Source organism: Phoenix dactylifera, chromosome 2, assembly GCF_009389715.1.
Source record: "Phoenix dactylifera cultivar Barhee BC4 chromosome 2, palm_55x_up_171113_PBpolish2nd_filt_p, whole genome shotgun sequence".
In the NCBI taxonomy this organism is placed as follows: domain Eukaryota; kingdom Viridiplantae; phylum Streptophyta; class Magnoliopsida; order Arecales; family Arecaceae; genus Phoenix; species Phoenix dactylifera.
Window position 1 is genome coordinate 17,125,540 of NC_052393.1, and position 21,035 is coordinate 17,146,574.

General features: G+C 37.5%; 1 protein-coding gene across 2 annotated transcripts in view; it reads right to left on the reverse strand.

Annotated features, from left to right (window-relative positions):
* Window positions 1-21,035, reverse strand: part of LOC103724090 (protein SHOOT GRAVITROPISM 6) — a 67,181-nt gene that overhangs the window by 5,382 nt on the left and 40,764 nt on the right. For both annotated transcript variants that reach the window (XM_039123524.1, XM_039123525.1), the window contains exons 28-45: window positions 18,766-18,911; window positions 18,570-18,650; window positions 18,358-18,458; window positions 16,410-16,648; window positions 16,179-16,288; window positions 15,926-16,054; window positions 15,753-15,827; window positions 15,528-15,661; window positions 15,318-15,390; window positions 15,057-15,188; window positions 11,268-11,449; window positions 11,045-11,167; window positions 10,889-10,949; window positions 10,712-10,807; window positions 9,882-9,982; window positions 7,009-7,114; window positions 276-389; window positions 113-187 (exon numbers count right to left, since the gene is read on the reverse strand). In XM_039123524.1, coding sequence (XP_038979452.1) covers window positions 113-187; window positions 276-389; window positions 7,009-7,114; window positions 9,882-9,982; window positions 10,712-10,807; window positions 10,889-10,949; window positions 11,045-11,167; window positions 11,268-11,449; window positions 15,057-15,188; window positions 15,318-15,390; window positions 15,528-15,661; window positions 15,753-15,827; window positions 15,926-16,054; window positions 16,179-16,288; window positions 16,410-16,648; window positions 18,358-18,458; window positions 18,570-18,650; window positions 18,766-18,911 — 2,078 coding nt within the window. The remainder of the gene's footprint in view (window positions 1-112; window positions 188-275; window positions 390-7,008; window positions 7,115-9,881; window positions 9,983-10,711; window positions 10,808-10,888; window positions 10,950-11,044; window positions 11,168-11,267; window positions 11,450-15,056; window positions 15,189-15,317; window positions 15,391-15,527; window positions 15,662-15,752; window positions 15,828-15,925; window positions 16,055-16,178; window positions 16,289-16,409; window positions 16,649-18,357; window positions 18,459-18,569; window positions 18,651-18,765; window positions 18,912-21,035) is intronic.

Sequence of the window (21,035 nt, forward strand, 5' to 3'; positions counted from 1 at the left end):
TTGCCCTTGAACATTTACAAGTTAGAAATTTACTCTTTATGTTTGTATGTTTTTTAACATTCGCCTGAGTGTATCTAATGCAAGAAATATGCTTTACAGGAAACAATATTACCTGTAGATTCCGAAGCCGAACAGAGAGATTTATCAAGACAGGGTCAACAGCATCTTTAGGTGATGATTTGAGAACCTACATGCAAAATTTACACATATATAAACCATGGAAATATGATAAAAGTTCAAAAATATCTTTAGTTACTATGATAAACAGAACTTACTGCTAGTAAGCACTGCACTGCAGTCAGCTGAACCGATTCATCAGCATCCTCAAGTAAAGCAACTATTACCCCAAGAACTTGTGCAATGTATTTAGGCATATGACAGTCAGGTATCTGCAATAAAGCATTAAAATAATAAAAATAAGACAGACTGTTAATGATGTTTGCCGTGATCTAGACAACAAAGAAGATTAAAATGTATCCTAGATACATAAGTCCAAACTGAAACTTCCGCTAGGCCATCGAAATTGCTTTAAATCAGAGCCGTAAACTAAATTCCCCAACACTTTTACTTGATAGCCAAAAAGCTAAAATTAAGTAATTTATTGTTATCAACTTATCATTCATTTTATTGCTTTCTGATGCAGCACAAGGATACAGCTGGCAGATATGACCAGCTGGACTATCCCAACGGTTATAGAAGCCAGCGGATTTTCCTGAAAATTTCCCATTTCGTTGGGCTTCTATGTTTCTAGGGCTTAATAATTTGGTGTGTTTTCTTTATTAGGTCACGTGGTCCTATTTCTAGTATGATTTTGTATCAGGTTGAATGCCTGAATTAGGGGATTGTGTCCTACATATGCTGCTGATCTATTGCAAGGACTAAGGAGACTTGGTTGATTATTATGTATCAATAAAAGTCTTCGAAGAAAACTTCTTCCCTGATCTAAGGGTTCTTCAATCTAGTTTCCTTCAAATTTGTGCATTTGACTTTGAGAATTGTCCCTCACACTTCACACCATGGACCGTTGAACCGCCCCGAACTACCTGAACCGCCCCGAACCAGGTAGTTCGAGGCATACCATACTAGACCGGTCCCTAACTAGAATGCTTCAACGCTTCGAAACAGGTTAAAAAGGGGCACATTGAGTTCAACTCTTTGATGGTTCTTCGACTCATCACTCATCTATCTCACGTGTTCACTCTCGCCACTCCCCACCATCTCTCTCCCAAGTAAGCCACCTCCCCCCTCCCTCCCTCCCTTCCTCTCTTAATCCCTATCTGATCCAATCGGAAAGAAGGAAGATTTTCTTCAACCCGCTCAACTCGAATCTCTCGAAAAATAACTAGAAGAAGATAGAAAGAATCGTGAAGTAGGGCTTAAGTCCTCTTTTCTTCCATTGATAATTAAAAAAACGAGGTACATAACCTCTATTTATAATGGTGAGGTCTGCTCTTACACAATTTGGGTCAAATTCCTCTTTCTAATCCTAGTAGGACTCTTTTTTCTAAAATAGATATACCTAGTAGAAATCTTCTAGAAAAAGCTAAAAATCTCGAGGTAGATCTCGACTTCTACATCAACTCTGCCTTCTGTCGCTCCGCCGGATTCTTATCGGATAGAGAGCTATGTCCGATCAAAGTCTTACCCAAAATGGAAACTTGCAATTTAACCAATCCGTTTTGGGGTTTAAACAGTAAAATTTCATCCCAATTCAACCTCCTAGACTCCTAGTTGTTGATCTCAAAAAGATACCTAATTTCAAAACAAAAGATTATCTCAACAAACTATCATATGACCAAGTTATGGCTTCCAGAAGTTTGGCATTCGACTCGGCTTCCCGATGTGGCGAATCTCGCTCCCGGGCCCTGTCTAGCCCTGCTCGTAGTGACAAAGTAGTCCACATCGAGTCTGGGTATCCTCCTGGATTAGGGCTCCCCTTGTTTAGAGAATTTAGCTCCAGTTAAATCAAAACTGAAGGTAGAAAATGACTGCTTCCCTATCTCGTAGTTGAACCACCTGGTTTTGTTTGGAGATGGATTCTAGCCTAGCTCATCTTCGCTCTCGAGTCTCAACAAACTACTTACTCTACTCCTGCATCTGGACTTCGTGGTAGGGACGCTCCTTGCTGCCCTTCCTCGTTGATGACGACTACGGTGACTCCTCAATCTTGTTCTTGATAGATCGGTCAATGAAACCAAAGAACGAGAGCTTAGCCTCTTATAAGTAGTATTAGATTTTCGTACCATCATCACAAACTTACTGCAAGCATTAACAAGTCGCTTTGCTTGGGCAGCAATTGCAAGGCCAATGCTATCTTATGTTCTAGAGGAATTGATCATGAACTCCTTCCTATCCTTTACAGGACAATACTTCTTCAGACGCCATAAAAAACTGCATCTCGATCCCAAAGGTACAAGCTTTCAAGGATAACCTCGCAAACAACTAAAGGAACTACTTCACAAGTTACATCGTCAATATACCTCTCGGTTATGGCAAATTTGATAGTACACTGCTTAGTGATTTTCAATTAAACGTCCTTCTGAATCCAACCAAAAGGGTAGGAACGTGGATGAGGCTTAGTCTGCAACCCCATCTTCTGAACCAGATTTTTGGAGATGTTCTTCTGGCTTTCAGAATCTATGATAGCCTTAATGATGCTCTGCTTCACCTGGATCTTCAGGCAAAAGAGTTCCTCTCGTGCCTCTATATCTGCTTCAGTTGTTGTCTCGGATTTTCTCGCTATCAAGCTTAATTTAGAGTCTCCTTGCTTAAGCTCGGGCAGCTCCTTAACTTCTACAGCATTGAGAACTGTCTTTCCCTTCTTAAAATCCTCTTTATGTGTCGTCCTCTTCGGTCGCAGCTCAGGGTGAAGTTCCAAATACTTCTCCTTGGTGTGCCCACGGAGGTTACAAATAATCATAACAAGTTTTTTGAGTCGTGTTGGCATGCTTCTTGCCTTACTCCCTCTCTTGACATAAGTTTCCGCCGCATTTTAACTTGTCACCCTCTTTACCTTCCGTAGGCCGATTCTTCTCTTCAATCCCCATGGCCTTCATGCTGGCTTTGTTAAGCTCCTTTCGGATGTTCTCATGGAGACCTCCGACGTACTTCATGAAAACTACATGATCGTCGATGGAGATTGCTACTTGTGGAACTCGGTAGTATAGTCCTAGAATGACTGATCATACTTCTGCCATAGGTACCGCCAATTGATCCACCGATCCTCCTCATGGCCGATTAGGTACAATTGCTTCTTGATTAGACTTTTAAATATGTTCCATGTCAGATTTGAAACGTCATTGTTCCTTATGTACGAATTCTACTTGGTAAAAGCATGGCTAAAAAGCTTGAGACGAGCAAAATCTACCTTCTGGATATTAGAGTATCCATATATAGTAAAGTATATCTCTAATTGGTCCAGCCAATTATCTAGCTTTTCGAGCCTCAACTTTAAACAGATAAAGAGAAAGATTTCTCATACCTATAGGTTGCTCATTCTCATCCTCCTTGCTGGAAAGTAGATCTAATCTCGAGCCATAGGAGACAACTTCGTAACACAAGTTGCTGGTGCTTGTGCTGAAGATATCGCCAATCTGGAGACGATCTCGGTGAGTTGCGTAATCTTCTCCTCTAATTGTATTACACATCCCTTTGTCTCATCAAAGAACTAGCAACCATACTCGTGTTTGTCCTTCGACGTACTTGAAGCACGGATAGCCCTTCTCCTGATTGCATGTATTGCTCACGAGTTTAGACCATAAATGGGGCCCCCGGGAGATACAGAGGATTGGAGCTCTGATACCAATTTGATCCGATCAGAAAAAAGAAAGATTTTCTTCAACCCGCTCAACTCGAATATCTTGAAAGATAACTAGAAGATGGAAAGAATTGTGAAAGTAGAGATGATTTAAAAAATAAGGTACATAGCCTCTATTTATAATAGTGAGGTCCGTCGTTACACAATTTGAGTCGGATTCCTCTTCCTAATCCTAGTAGGACTCTTTTTTTCTAAAATAGACATATCTAGTAGAAATCTTCTAAATATCTCGAGGTAGATCTCGAATTCTACAACTCTGCCTTCTATCGCTCTGTCAGATTCTTATCACTCTAAACAGTAGAATTTCATCCCAATTCAACCTTCTAATTGTAGATCTTGAAAAGATACCCAATTTCAAAAAAAAAAAAAATCATCTCAACATCGTATGACCAAATTATAGCCTTCGAAAGTTTAGCATGCGACTCTGCTTCCCAATGTGGCGGATCTTGCTTTTGGAGGATGTCCAATCTTGCTCGTAGTGGCTAAAGTGGTTCACATCAAGTCTAAAAATTCTCCTAGATCACTGTCCCTCTCTCCCTCCTCCCTCCCTTTCCCCCCTATCGCTCTGTCCCTCTCTCCCCCTCCCTCCCTCCCTTTCTTCCTATCCCTCTCTCCCCCTCTCTCCATCTCTCTCCCCCCTGCGTCCATCACAGCGCTCCCTGGATTCCGGCCCCCTCTCTCCCCCTTCCCCCTCTCTCCCTCCTTCTCTCTCTCTTCCTCTCCTCCCTCTTCCCTCCCTCCCTAGTTCTCCCTGTTTCACTTCACCTCGAAAAGGCAAGGCATGGTACGCACCATGCAAAACATGTTTCACACTGTCATTCCCCCCGTTTTCTTGTGTGGTAGTTGCAATCTTTAATCATTCATTGTCTTGAATCTAATAATGTGTCTAATTGCTTCTTACTTATGTATTTAATTTGTTCTTGATTTGAATGTTATACCTTGTCAATAAAACAAATAGTAACTTTAGGTACTACTAGAATAAGACGGAACTCTCCTTTAGTAGATTAGTAGTATAGAGACACATGCATTGCACAAGCGAACATAGAAAAAAGACATATTTAAAAGAATAATAAACTTCTTTTATTGGAAAATAATAACTTGCAAACAAATTTATGAATGTAAAATAATACAGTGAATCAAAATATAACATGATTTAATTCAATATACATTTTTAGGCATGATTAAAAATTGGCATATGAGCATGTAAAGCATCCTTCATATAAATCATCTTTAATTACTTATATTCACATTTGTTATTCTACCATATAAACAAAATATTCATAGTAGGTTAGTAGACATATATTAAAAAATACTATTCTTAAAATTAATATTGAAATTTCAATTTTAAAATATTAAATGCACTCCATATTTGCACATGAATTCTTGTATTAAACCCAAAGTTTTGTACGACATTCATGAAGCTTTGTGAAGCTTGGTTGATCTGACCCTCCCACAAACATTCCCAACATTAATAAATATACTCCACTCATCATTTGTTTGAAGATTTTACGCAAAAAAATACATTTAATTATTGATTTTGTAAGAAAAGGATGCATTAGTTTCTTTACAAAATGATACACCTTTGGGGGTCTCCTATTGATTCTACCCATGCATCTAAGTACGACATGCATGGTACTTTAATGATATGCAATGTATGTCATCTCAGTACCAAGCCCTATACCAGTGCCATCCTGTTACTGTGTCGGGCGGTTCGGCATACCGAGTATCGGTACACCCCACATACCACATACCAGTACCAAATTGGTATGATGCGGTATGCTCTATACTGTCCGGTTCGGTACTGTATGGCATATCTTGATGATATATCTATCAAATATTCAAAATATATATGCATTGGTGGTGTTGAGCGAATATGCACCAAAAACACAGAAAACGTTATCACTTATTATTACCTAGATATAGGGGCAAAATTGTCTTGGAAGTTCCATCTTAAAATGTATAGTTTTGTTAAAACATCCAACTTTTCTTGCAAAAATCAATAGTTAAGTAGACTTTTCATATGAAATTTATAGGACAGAGAAATAATAGAAGTACATATCTCTCAATTGGATCTTTGTTTATTAAAATAGTAAAATACTACATTATTAGATTGTGTGATACTGTGATCACAAATCATGTTTGTTCATAGTAAGTCTGAATCTGTACCTACATGCCAACCCTTCGTAGTTTGTACTAACGGAAAGCGAAGTTATGAAATGACAGACCATATTCTCTTTATTAATGACCAACAAAAAAGTAGAGAAAACTAAAATAAAGCGTACTGTTAATTTGTTATCAATTTCCCTACAAAATTTCATGATGGAATCATTGCATCCATTTAGTGCAATCGTTTATGATAAATTTAAAATAACAGCCATTATAATGGCCCAGGAAGTTTCCCAATATGTCATGATACAGTAACCGCATTTTAATAACTATTGTAGTTTAGTAATGGTTTCATAATAGCAGCCATTATATAAAATAGAAATACCATTGATTACTTTTTTAATGTTTATTCCAGAAAAAAAATTTCAATTTTCCATGTAAATATAATAAATAATGTTTATAGAAGCTTATTTTGTTTTATTTTGGGATTGATGACATAATCAACTAATATAATTTTTTGATTCATATATCTTGTTTTTTACTATCATACAATAAATATTTTTCTCAAAAGCCTTGTATTGTCTGGACGCAAATCAGAGATCTCGTGGTAACTAAGACCCTTCAGTGTATACCTCAAGTGGACTGAAAGCGATTAGTTGGAGCAGATAGGATGAAACTGGGCTAGAGAGAATGAAACTTTCTGCTTTTTATGTAGATAATAGATTCCTTCAAACAATATCATAATTGGAAAGGGCGGCTAAAGAGGAGAAACATACAACTTTGGCATCACATAGCTCTAGTTAGAATACATACAGTACAAATTGGCCAATAACATTGAAAAATGAAACCAAAGGGAAGGAATAACTTCACAGAAAATGATACATAAAGTTTAAGCGGCAGACCATGGACATACAGTAAATATTTGACAAATCACAAGTGAAGATTGAAAGCCAAAACTAGCAAATGACATCTACACATTGTAGAAACAAAATATGGAAAAGAAGTGTTTCAAAATGAGAAAGAACGAAACAGTGAAATTTCAAATAACAGCAACACGAGTATTAAGGTTATAGGAAAAGGCATACCAGTACAAGGCCTCGTAGACACAGGCTTCTTACAGTTGGTGATTCATCTGAAACATGCAAACACATTGCCTCAACAATATGTTCCAACAAGGAAGGAACCCCATCACTGCACAAATTGATTACAATCATTAGTTAACGACTAATAGGTGAGAGATTATTACCATTGAGAAAAATTTCACTTCTGACATTTGCAAAAATTCTACCTGAAGTCTCAATACCTAGCTGTTGGACTATCTCAATTACCTCTTGATAACAAAAAATTTACAAAGAGGACTGGGTGATGCCACAGCAGTAATGACTAAAGATCGAGTCTTGGATGGTGCAAGTTACATTACATCTCTCTCTCTCTCTCATATAGAAAAAAATGTTCTAACCCTCCTATTGTCATACCCAACCCTTTTAACTGCACCATCCTTCACCTCTTTCACTTGACACCAAATCACTCAACCATGTCACTTGGGCACCACTAAGCAAGGACTCAAGTCTTGGCAGGATGTCTCGGAGGACACTAGGATAGGGCACCATCTAGAGTGTTGGGACAAGACTGTCCGCCATTATCCCAGCATTCCGATCAATGCATCTTGGGTTGTCCTAAATGTCGGGACGGGCGGAGGGAAGAGAGGGGGGGAACGGTAGTGCATCCCATTCCATGAGAAAACCGAGACAACCCCATCACACAGGATTTAAAACCTTGCCGCCAAGTTTTTCCCTAGATAGCAACAATGTCCCTTCAAAACCCCTTCTCCCTTGGCACCTTTCTCATTATCTTCACCAACTCTGGCTAAATGTCTATGGTTCATGATGGAGCTAGAGACCATGCATATCATGGACCGGGCCAATGGTGCATTGTGGGTCGATACAATGCCTGCTTAGCATTAGCATGATAGAAACCACTCATGTAGGCATGTTCAACATGCAGTAGCATGACTGTGCATCAAGCAAAAATAATCAACCAATGCTGTTTTCTAGTAAAACACTAGCATGGTACATAGCATGCCATGTCATCCTGCACACCGACTAGCACTTTAGTCTGTGACAAGCACAGCATCACTGGTTAGTCCCTCCTGCTGCATATGTGCACAACATCAACTACAGCAGTGAGAAGAGATTGATGGCTACAAAGGAAGCACCTTACAAGCTAGTTTAAAAGGAGGAAACCCTATGTATGAAGCACCTTACTGAAGACAAAGGATGAGCCCTCACATTCCATCTCTCCTTTCCCCATCTGAGACCTTTAAAATCTCTTCCCATGACTACAAATGAACAGCCTACCATATCTTATATTTCGTTATCTGATTAGAAGATACTCTAGGAACACAGTCACCCTTGAAGCGCACAGACAAACATCCTTGATCCTTGTGGTGGAATCAGAAGGCTGAACAAGGGGGTGCCTATTGACCTGTGGATTTGTTCTTGGAATTGCAAAGAAGCTTTAAAGTCACGGATCCATTCTTTTTCTTTTACCCTGTTAATCTGGTTATCATAGAGGTCACTTCCATGATAACCTCCTCCTCTCCTACTTTTCTCTTATTCATTTTGTCTTTTGATCTTCCAGACTAAATCATCTACAAGAATGTCTCTAGCTAAAGTTAGCAATTTAGGCAACAATCTTGCTAAATAAAAACATCTTATGATTTAAGAGCGAAACTATAAATTGAATCTCCCGGCATTACTACACCCATGTTAGATCTTCCCTATTACAAAACTTATCTCTACCTCCACCTTTCTTGCTCAATGCTTAAAAGGTATTCCATGGTAGCTTTTAATGGCAAGAATCAATGGGCCATCTTTCTTGCTGTTCTTCTAAGCTTCATATCAAAGACTCCTGACTATTACAATGAAGACTTATTTTGCCTTGCATCATGTGTGATTATTTAAAACTTAGTGCTTATTTAACATCAGTCACATGCATCTCACATGCCTGTGACTACTTACTTGTGAATGAGAGAAGGGGAGGTCAGATATTGAAATGGCAACTATGGACAAAAGCTTTTCTAAGTTTTAAGAAATTGAATTAAAAAGAAGAAAACTGAGACGAAATTTAATGGCATGGGTAGAGAAGAATCTGGTTGAACATAAGGTTACAAGATGCCACATACAAATCAATTTTGTTCCATGTTTAAAACGTAGATAAGGATGGAGAGAGAGATGTATTAAATAGAACTAAATAGATATGATGTATCATGTTGGGGTAATTAAGGGTTTTCATTTGTCAAATACTATTTCTTGATTTTAATCCTTGTTTTTTTTCATAAAATCCCTAAGACCTTAACAATAAACATAGAATATTACAGATTAAAAATAGATCCCCAAAAATGTCTATCTCCTCACGCCAATGCATGCTATTAAACTAAAGACATGCCATCAGATGCCAAGCGTTGGCAATTTAGCATGGCATGGTAATGCTTGGTTACCACACCATTTGCACAAGGCACTTAAAACCATGCATGAAAAAGGATTTTGTCAGCCAACCAACCCCATCGAGCACTTACTACTCAGTACACCTTTCTTTTTTTAAATTTTTTTTTTCTCATTGAATCAAGGCATAACAAGGTGTGCTTCCCTTGTATAAAGAGGATTGTACCATACAGGCCAGCCATTGATATGGTACCCAATCCTCAAGATTGGAATCCTTAAAAAAGAGAAAAGCTTACATGTTATTAAATAACCATAACTGGTGTTTTTTGTGAGAACTAGGACAGCAGGAAGCACAAGCTAAATTGGCATGAGGTCGGGGTTGAACATACGTCACTGGTATTTAACATCCAGTGATTTTACAAACTCAACCAATTGGCACCATCTATAAGTGCCATTAGGATTTTCAACATTCATATGAGAAAGTGTGAAAGAATTATAAGCCATCAATAAAATACCTGTGACGGATAAACTCTGATAATGCAGCAGCAGCAGCTTCTCTTTGAAATCTTTGATGCCTACTTAATGCTTTGCTGAAAATCATACATATAGGTTGGACCTATGCAGTTACAGCAACAAAAGATCATTGATCAAAATTAAGTAGAAAATCACACTAAAATTTAAAACAACAGATGCTTGCATAAAAATCTGTGTTTTTTTTTTGCTTCACTAATTTTTTATGCTTATGTCATTACATTAGCGTATATGGCAAACAAATTGGAAATGTTGCAAAAAGCAGCCAATGAAAATGTGAAGTTTATGGAATCCTAATAACAAGATGACAGGACATACAGCACTTTATGTATTGATATGGAATATGAAGAAAATTTTAAATAGACAGACATAGTGACATCATATGATGGCTGATATGGCATTTGGTAATATGCTTATGACATCATACTCTTCTTTGTCAGATTCAATAATGACAGACTCTGAAAAGTCACCTTGCAGTACATTTGGCTTAACACATAAATACTAAAGCTACAATGCTAAATCAGAAGAAAAAAAAATTGTAAATTGTGCTTTCAACTGACTCGTCGTAGGGGACTCCAAAGAATTATGGAATTTTATTGTTTTCTTTCTTTCAGATAGATTTCCTATCTTCTTGTTTGTGTTATATGCAATATGATTTTGGAATAGCTAACTGTTCTTTATGTCTTTATACATGCAACCACAATCACAGATTTATACTTTCTCATTCTATCAAGTTGTTCTGTTTCTTCTGAGACTTTGATGAGATTTTGCAAGATATGAGAAGGGGAAAAAAAGAACATCTTCCCCAATTTACCTCTTTAGGTCTCTTTATGGATGTGCAGCACGCAATCTCCTGAATTAAGTCCATCCACTTCTCTTTGTCGTTGTGCTCTCCACCTCTAACCAGAATCTATACAACAAGCATTTCTTACCTTTCTAACATACAAATAAGTCTCAATTGTAATCTTTAAATGATATATAAGTTTGTTACCTTGCCCATTTCAATATCTCCAACACAATCACAGAATGACTGAAATGCAGTTAATAGTGCTCTGCAAGGTATTAGTGTGCACAATCAATTATAGTTATCCTAGAACAATTAAGAGAGCCAAAGAAGCTTAACTTTTCTAAAGCATAGCAATTGTACCGCAAATGTTCCTGTTGGCCCAATCCAGACAGGCCATGGCAACTTCCAAGTTGAAGTGTAAGTGCAGAAAGAACAGAAGAATAACTTTGTTCAACTGCTTTCTTCCCAGTCTTACCACCCCCTCTGTGATGCCGTAAGCATTTAGCATCTTAATGAGAGATCATACATGATACTGGAGCAAAATAAAGCTTAAGGTCAACAAGTATATTCAAAAGATGCACACCTGAACAATGCAGTGAGAGCAAGAATAGCTGCTTGCAAGATGTGCTCATCACTAGGTGACTCAACAGGATGGGTAGTGAGGTCTCCCTTATCTATATCACTTTGAAAAACTGGTGTCCTGTTGAGCACAGATACCACATATTCCAGAAACAAAACCGAAAGTACGGCATGCTGTGAGAATGCCTATTACAAAAAGATAAAGGGGAAAGTAGGGGAAAAAAAAGAGGGAAGAAAACAAAGAATAAGAACCAGATTTTAATAAATAATTAAAATAAAAGGCATTAATATATAAAAGAAATCTCCAATAATGTAATCCTTGTTTATACATAATCTGCTAAAATAACAAAACTAGGTTTCATATATGCAAACAAAATTTCTCCTCTTCAAGATTAGCTAAATTTGTTGATTGGTATGCTTACATGCAAGATTCGCCGTACCGGTACCGGACCTCGTACCGGTGCCATACTATTATAGTGTCGGTACGGTACGATACGTGGTACGCCACCAGTATCGGTATCGGTACCGGATTGGTACGGCACGCTCGGTACCGTCCAGTACGGTACGGTACAGCATACTATACATGAGAGCCCAAATTTCAGAACAGCAAGTAAAAACAATTCTTAAGAGAAACCAGTCTAATATGAGAAGAATTGACAACACTGCTCAAAATGCTGCAGGAATAAAACTAAGAGTATGCCAAATAGCAAAAGAGTAAAAAATTCTGAGTTGGCTTAAGTTACATTGCCAAATCATGTAAAACTAAGTTTCAAGTTGACAAGTTTTACAATATACTATATATATGCATTCTAAATTTTTATACATTTTAAAAACATTTATTCCAAGTCTTGAATTTCAGAACTTTATCATGATACATTTGAGCCACCAAGTCAACCAACCTTGGTAGAGAAACATGTTGAATGAACTGATTAGTAATTTAAATCCTACCATGGATTTATATGTTATGAAGCAAATGTTTGCGGCCTTTTCTGTGTGTTTACAATGGGCCACCATAGAGTTGCATTTTCAAAACATTTATCTCAACTTAAATTGTACAGTTAAATATTGCCAGCAATAGTATCATAACTCGTGCATATCAGGTACATGGTCGAACTGCATTGTACCGATACACGGTATGCAACACCATGCCAATCAGGTGCCAACACTCGCAAATCTAGAGAGGAGACAGGTGAATGAGGGAGACATGGGGTACCTGATGCTGGTGGTGGACTGGGGATGTAATACCCAGCATTAAAAAAGAAATTAGGGACCAGTTCAGTCAAATAGGCGAACTGAGTCCAATTCTATTTGAGGCAGGGGGGCCTGCTGGCCTCTAATTCCCACGCCCCACCTTTTTCTCACCCCCATCGCTCCCTCTTAACAAACCCATATTGCTCTCGCTTGCTCTCTCGCGTGAGAACTGCCCAGCACCCCTCCTGGCCTTTCTTCCCTATTGTGACCCAAACCCCACGCTCTCTCTCTCTCCCTCTCTATCTCTCTCTCGCGTGGATGCGAGAAGCCCAGCAATGCTCCACTTCTCTTTCTCCCATGTGCATCTCGACTTCGTGTAAGTTTCTACAGCAATTTTCTTCCTTCCCCTAGTTCTCTCCATATTATTTTAATATTGAAACACTTCTCTATATATGTGTTATCTTGTTTGTATAAGATAATTTCTGCATAGTTAACTCCAGCAAAACAAAATCCTTTTTAATCTGTATTAATTTTCTGAAAATTATTTTCTAATTTTTCAATGTCTATATAGTATATTTATGTACCATTCCATGGAGAGACTGATAAGCGAGATAGGTTTGAGACACCGATTCGGGCATGAACTCGGGCTCTCACCCATCCCACTAGTAACTGGTCTAGACAGGCCAGTACAATGGCCAGTTTGGTCATTACCTACCGAGAGCCAACCAGTTCCCTTTGTTTTGAGAGAATGAGATCCATGGTCCCACTGTTACGCTATTTTCTCTTTTCTTCATCCATAGAAGGCCTTAGGGTCAGAAAGGAAAAAAGAAGAAAAGAGAAAATGAAAGGAAATGAGAAGAGAAAGGAGGTGAAGGAGGGAAGCTAAGTCCAAATCTCGCAACCATTGCTGAGATCTCGCCTCTTCAATACTGGAGACTCCATATGTCCATTGACTCAAAAACCATGTTCAAGGACCTTAAAATATTTAAATATTCATTAAAAATTATTTAATACAAAAAATAAAAAAAAATAGAGTGTGTCCTATATGTTACTGAGGTGGCAAACCGTCCCTACAGTTGGGACCAAACTATACCAATACTATACCAATCGAGACCAAACTGACAGTGGTCTGAGCAAGATCTAAACCCTTGGTTAGCTCCATTGCGACAGACCATCCCCCATGACTGAGAATATAACTTCTCCAGATGCCATGGAGGAAGACTCCTACTGCTAATATATTACTATAAGAGTGATGAGCGTTACAATACAGAGAAATCAAAGAGATTGAAGCACTCTGCATGTTGAACCATCATTTTCATGACAGCATAATTAGACAATGGGAAGATTTGGTCCTTGGAGATTAAATGTCTTATAGCTAGTAGCTAGCCTTTGGAATCAGCATAGGGACTAATTTGAATGCCCCTCATTATTGTGGGTGGTGAACAGGTTTGTCAAAAGATACTGGATTATATAGTGTGGATGATGAAAAGCAATCTTGACAAACATATTTATTGTATATCAATAAGGAAAAGCTAAGAAGGTCTTTTGTTATCATCTCTTTCTTGTACCTACTGAGCATCTATCATTTTTTTTTCATTATGCAAGAACATTTGTAAAACCTAGTTTGATGTTATTTATGGGTTACTTTTGTCAAAACAAGAACTACATATGATCAGGCCATACCATAAGCACTTCCAGTTAAAGTTGATCTGAGATGGCAGAGTTCTTTATGTTGTCAAATATTAATTTAAATGTCAAAAGCAAGTATATTAACACCAGTAGAGTCTGGAAAAAATGTCATAATTTTCTCTGCTGATGTGTCACTCCATGCAGAAGAAGACAATATCCTGTAATATGCCGATTCCCCCAAAACGATAATAGAATGATGAACAGCATTTCAACCCTGCCCAAATAGATCATTTCATGCTCTTGACTGCAATCATTGAAATTAGCCACCTTATCAAATGCTTGACATGAATGTCCTTCATCATAGTTATCTCCTTGAGAAGGTCTTTTGTCATAGATAGGCTAATTATGTTATGCCAACATTGAACATTTCTATCATATCATTCCTAACATTTGGTTCCACCAAAATTTTAGTATGATTTATGATATCTTCTCTTCACTTGGTGTCTTTATACAAGAACATGACACCCCTACTTAATGACTCCCCTACAAGAACATTTCTATGCCTTATAGGTACCTTTTTGGTGCCATACACTAATAGGTGGAAATTTCCAGTTGACCAACTCCAACTTTATATCATGCAATCCTTCCATGTCATTAGCAAGTTTTAGCATATCCAACTCCAAAGCACATTCTTGGTCCCTTATCACACCTTTATTTGCTTCTCTTCTTCCAATGCTTATTCACTAAGGTTGGTTAAAATCTCAAACCTATAACCTCAGCCTTCTCCAGTCCTTCTGATACTTGAGAAATGCCAGATTGCCAAAATTCTAGGAATTCAGTCAACTGTTCCACATCCCGTGTACACCAAATGCATAAACTTGATTTCAGATCTTTCCCCTAATTAATAAGTCAATAATTATTTGTTGCTTCGAAGAAAATATATAATTTATGAAGCAAATGCTGAGATACCCACATAAAATGCATCCTGCATTGGCCAGCCACCTCGTATCCTGGATACATCCTTTGTTACTATATCTCGTCCTGCAGCAGCCAAAACTTCATTGAAAACAACATTTGAATTGGTGTTCTCTGCCAAGCATGATATCTTGTATAATGTCAAAGGAAAATCAAAGATTCTGGAAAGTAAACTAAGCTTGCATCTGCTTTTTAGCCAAGTCATAACTCATAACAGATTAAACAAAATGCAAAAACCAATAGAAATAAATAAGGATACAGCATTGAGAACCTCCTGACGTGAATGTTTGTCAATCACGGAAACAGTGGCTAAAAGCAGAGACTGGGTTGTCCTACAGAGACAAACATGACCATTATCAGCTATTTCCTATCAAATTCATACATAACAGATATGTATATATGTGTGTGTGCGTGTATGCGTGTGTGTATTATCAGCTATTTCCTATCCAATTAATAATTATGAACAAACCTTGCAACATCAACTTCATTCAACTCATTGCCCCTCTTGGTAATGAACTCAATGACGGCTTGAATAGCACCATCTGCTGATTGTTTGATCTTATCACATATTGCAGCAGTGCATGTGTGCAAAGCAATAACCAACTGTTCAAGGAATTATTGAGGATAAGCTTGAGCATACAGGACAAAAAAATTAAAACGAATCGAAAAGAAAATTTGAAAAAAAACGAGTTACCTCATCTTTTGTTAGCAAAACACAAACAGATGAAAGGACCCTGTTGAAGACTTCTGACTGATCAATAGATGCATCCTGAAAAAGGCAAATCAAAAGTGATGGTTCCCATGCACTGACTTCTTGAATCCACATAAAAAGCCTAACATGATTCACAGATTGAATAAGGTGCTCACCCGTCTCAAAATAGAAATCACATCTTCAAGAGAGGACAAGGCACTGTACGAGACTTCTAGATCTACATCACTACTCGATACCACCAGTTTAGGAAGTGACAAGGAAATGCTGAAGAATAGACCAACAATCTACAAAATCAACTGAACAGATCATTATACCTTAAAAACAATGGAAAATTTTTGAAAGGTATTGGAATCAGGATTGTGATCCAATTTCAGAGCACCTATCATTAAGGTCCTATAACAAACTGACCTGAACTGCCACCTTTCTAACTTCAGAACTGGTATCTGCACAGCGTGGAAGATAAGCTATGATCCTTTCTCCCAAGCACAAGGAGTCACGACTTGGCAATACAAATGCAGCTGGAAGTAAAATCCAAGTAAAACACAACATTCTCATACTGGAGAGACACATGGACAAAGGAAACCGGGGGGGGGGGGGGGGGGGGGGGGGGGTGGGGGAGAGAGAGAGAAGCACAGTTACATGGTAAATTTGATAAGTTTCTTTGCGTTGCTCGATCAATTTGCTTGCTGTGCATGCAACTTGAATGGCAACCGAAGCGACAAACTCCACCAGAACAAAGTGCACGAAATTTGACTAGCAACTCATACACAGCAAGGCAACCTCTTCTTCTTTGATGCTCCATGGGAGATGAAACATATGAGTCCACTTGTCTAAGAATATGTAACAGTTGTTCTGCTCGACTTCGACCATCTTCACCACTGATTAAGCCAGATGTAAAAAGAAAATAATGAAACAATAAATTTCATCAACAACAGATTATTCCATGGCCCACCATTTGGTAAAAAAACATGCTACAAAAGAAACAGCAACAGAAATTCAAAATCGTTCTCAAAACTCCATGGAAGATGGAACAAAGGACATCCAAAATAGCATGTATACGGTAATTGATCGACCCATCTAATGAATAAGTGTAAATAAGAAATGCAGATTGAATCTATACAGACTTTTACAATGCTCATTCCCTGACATTGAAAACAGGTCTGAATTTCAAAGCACAATGAGGAAACAGAACAAAGAAAATTCTATCCTTGAAATTTAAAACTTGAAAGTTGAAACATAGGTAGTAGCTCAGTAAAGGAATTGAAGATTAAAAAGCTTGAAAGCCATATCATATAGACTTAGCAGCAAAAGTCATGAATTCTCATCTAAAAGATCCAAATATAGCCTTTATAACAGAATTCACTGGAGTGCTTGAAGTGACAAAAGATATTAAGAAAAGGCTTGAAGATGAATAGCAAATGGAGATTACAACAATATCGCATTTGTTCAGGATTAATAAGAGATGCCGTAGGATACTTAGAAACTTCAATATCTTATAAAAAAAATACAAAATAAGCAAGATATGGGATTGGTGGCTGGAGGATTCACAGCATACCCATTGTACTATAAAATGATCTATGACTTATTAGAGAAGGAGATATTCCTTTTTGATACATAAAAATACAGCAGGGGAACATTAAAAAATTCAACTCAAATCAATAGGTTTCTGTTTTTTTTTTTTTTTTTTTTTTTTTTTTTGGGGGGGGGGGGGGAATAAACAGGTTTTTCAACAGTATGAAAATGACTTCAAAGACCGTCTTGAAGTAAGAATTGTCACAAAAAGCCAAAGATAGGTACAATAGTCTCTTGGGGAGAGTTTTTACAGAGAATGAATTCAAAGAAGAGGCTTGATTATTACAGTAAGCAGATAGAATCTCACCAATAATTAAGCAGAACAAATTGCTGAATAAATTTATTGATTTCCTGAAATTTGTTGATAGAACAAGTCATACATTTTACCCTCCACATTTCTTTATCACTTGAATTTTTTTTCCTGAGAAGTTCCTATAATGTACTCATTCCTAAACTCGTCAGTTGCTGTTCTTAGTTTTACACACCTCCAACTCAATATTCTCACCTTTGCAACACTCATATCCTAACCATGCAGAACATTCTAATCCATGCAACTGACATGCAGCAAATTTGAATATTCTAGAAGCATAAGAGATATGACCATTCCATTTTCAATTACACAAACAAGTCTTCATCAGCATCCTCCTCCTCAAGCATCGAAAGTAAATAATGACAATTTTGACGAGAACCAATTCCCCATTGAACTGCATTCTGTATATTTCACAGCCCATCTAATCATTAGAACCTTATTGCCTAAACATTTCCCTTAATATACGCAATATGCATTCTGGCATGCTTATAATCATCAATATATTTGAAATTAATAAAAAAAACAAGAAGAAAGAAAGAAAAAGAAAAAAACTAGGGAAAAAGATATGTATCTCACTTAGAGAATTTAGTTAGATCAAATTGTCTTCAAAACAGATGAAAAAGTGATTGACAAATGATACATGCTGAAGGGAACCACACAAGGAGCAATTATTCACAAAAATATAGCTTACTTATGTAAGTTTACCTGGTTAGAAGAATAGCGCATAACAGAGTAATGAGGTTGCTTATGAGTGGATCTATAATATCTGAAGGATCTCTTGGCAAAGCGAAAAAGTTTAAAGTAGCCTGATAGGGTAACAATAAATAATTAAAAAGCTAAAGAAGAACACCAGGAAAAAGAAAAGAAAGGAAGACCATAGTTTCTGATGAGCTGTGACATTTAATACCGCAAACTACCTTCAAAACACAATTTCTCGTTTCCATTGGTAATCTTGGCTCTATAGAAACCAAAGTAGTACAAGAACTTAAAGCAAGGCTCTGCAGAAGAATTTATGAAATGACAAGGAATCAAGTAATTTGCCAAAAAAAAGTTCTAAATATATGGACTTTTAATAAAGAAACAAAGAAAAAACTACCGAAAAAGCATACAGACTTGAGTATGTAGAAGCTCAATGTTTGAATCAACAAAATCTTCGCTTTCATCTCTACCCATCAAAGTCAGCACATAATCAAGCATTTGATCTCTTCTTTTTAATGGAAATGAAACACCCATTTCCGAAGCATTAATTACAGCACAACCTATAATAAGACATAAATAAAAAAATTCGGTCCAATTTAAAAACTATATTATTCTTACAACACAAATAATATACAAAACAAGAACATGGCAGAGCTAGAAGACAAAGCACAAAAGACAACCATTTCTTGAATAAGTCAAAAGGAAGCTTCATATATTGAAGCAAAAAAGAGTCCATAAACACAGCTGACCCATCATAATGACTACAAAGGGATTAGCAGATCTAGCACATAATGTATATGGCAAAAGATATTTTTCTTGACTAAGTAGAAGTGCTGATACCACAAATAAATACTTGCAGAGTGTAATGGCGTCAATTAATTCCTCCAAAAAGGCTTTCTACTATGCAATATGGAAACATATACAGGAAACTATTATAACATGATATGGATATCAACAGGCAAGTCTTGAAAAATTAGAGGATATGATATGGCTAAGGATACAACAACGAATAAATGTATATTTTTTTAAATATACAATTGAAAGAACATCTAGAAAGCATGGTGGGCTATCAAGATAGCATAGTCCGTAATTTATACAATAGCATGAATATCTACCAACTCCACCATTTAGTCATCCTTCGACTCAATGTGCCATAATCCATACTCCCATAAAATAATATCAACATAAGAAACTCGATGATAACTGTTTATTAAAAGACGGCATTCATCCAAGCATGAAGGGAAATAAAGCCCCCCCCAATCCCTTGAGGTATCGGAGGAGTATGTCAGGCAAGGATGGTAGGACCGATACCAACGGGCATGCTGGCCGATGACTGGTATGGTACAATATCGGTCCATACCGTACCAAACTCCAGCATATCTTAACCATAGGGAGAGTGAGAGAGAGGAGCGAAGAGGAAGGAGAGAGAGAGAGAGAGTGAGAGGAGGAAGAGGAAGGAGGTGGGAAGCGAGAGGAGAGAGAAAGAGGGGCGGAGAGAGAGGGGGGACTCACCTGGTCGAGCTTCGAGAGCTTCGCGACAAGGGAGAGCAACTGGATCTGTACTTGGAGTCACCATCGTCATTGCCCATCATGGTTCCCCACTGTAGAATCATCTAGGGAAGATTGGGACTTGAAATGGGAGGATCGGGGCCATCATCCAACTCAAGGCTTGAATCACGAGAAGTGGGCAAGAGAATGGTAGGAGATTGGAGAGTGAGGGAGGAAGGGAGAGCGGAGCGGAGGAGGAGGCGGGAGAGAGGCGAGGGTTTCAAAGGGTCTCGAAGGGTCCATGATGGATAGTGAGGGTTTCGAAGGGTCCGCGGGGTTTGGGAGGCATGAAAATTTCTTCTTTTGTCATTGGATTCTAGTTTTGTACTCAGATTCAAGGGAAGAATGTGTTCTTCTTTCAAAGAGAGGCCTTGAACCGTGTCGATAACTGATTGGTCCAGTTCGATATGTCCTGAATCGGCCAATTCGGCATGGTTCGGCAATCCTTGATATCAAGTGTATCCAAGATATATCTAAAGTATTTTTTAAAATTTTAAAAAACAGAACACTTAAAATAAGTATGCAACACATATTTTAAAAGTATTTAACAAGTATCGGTATCTAACGTATAACCTATATGGACACAGCATGCAATTAGAAGTACCTGTGCTTCCTAGCAAAAAGCAGAGTTGGAGAGATGTCTAGCAAAACAGAAAAGATAAAATGCACAACTCTGACATATTTTCACAAATTTCAAATTTAATCTTAAAATTGTCCATCTATTAAGTCGAGCATTAGATGTGCTTAAATTTGTTTTAGTAACATATCATGTACCTTATTTACTAAGTATATATGGGTACATAAGTTACGGAAATAGCCTGAATTTTCACAATTGTTTATTGAGTGTTGGATGTGAAAAACTCAAAATGTTACAATACTATTATTGAATTGGATGACCATTTTGATGAAATTTAATAAATCATCTTCATCAGAAGAATTATAGTAGTCTATACAATGGCTAGACTGCATAAACAAGGTGTAATAGTTGAAAGAAAATGATGCATCTTTTGCAGATATTTTAATTCATATTTCTCATAATACTCATCCACTTTTATTCTTGATGCATTATTTGTTCAATGAAAATATAACCACACTCCAAGTAATTCACAAGTTTTCTTAATAATCATATCCAGCTG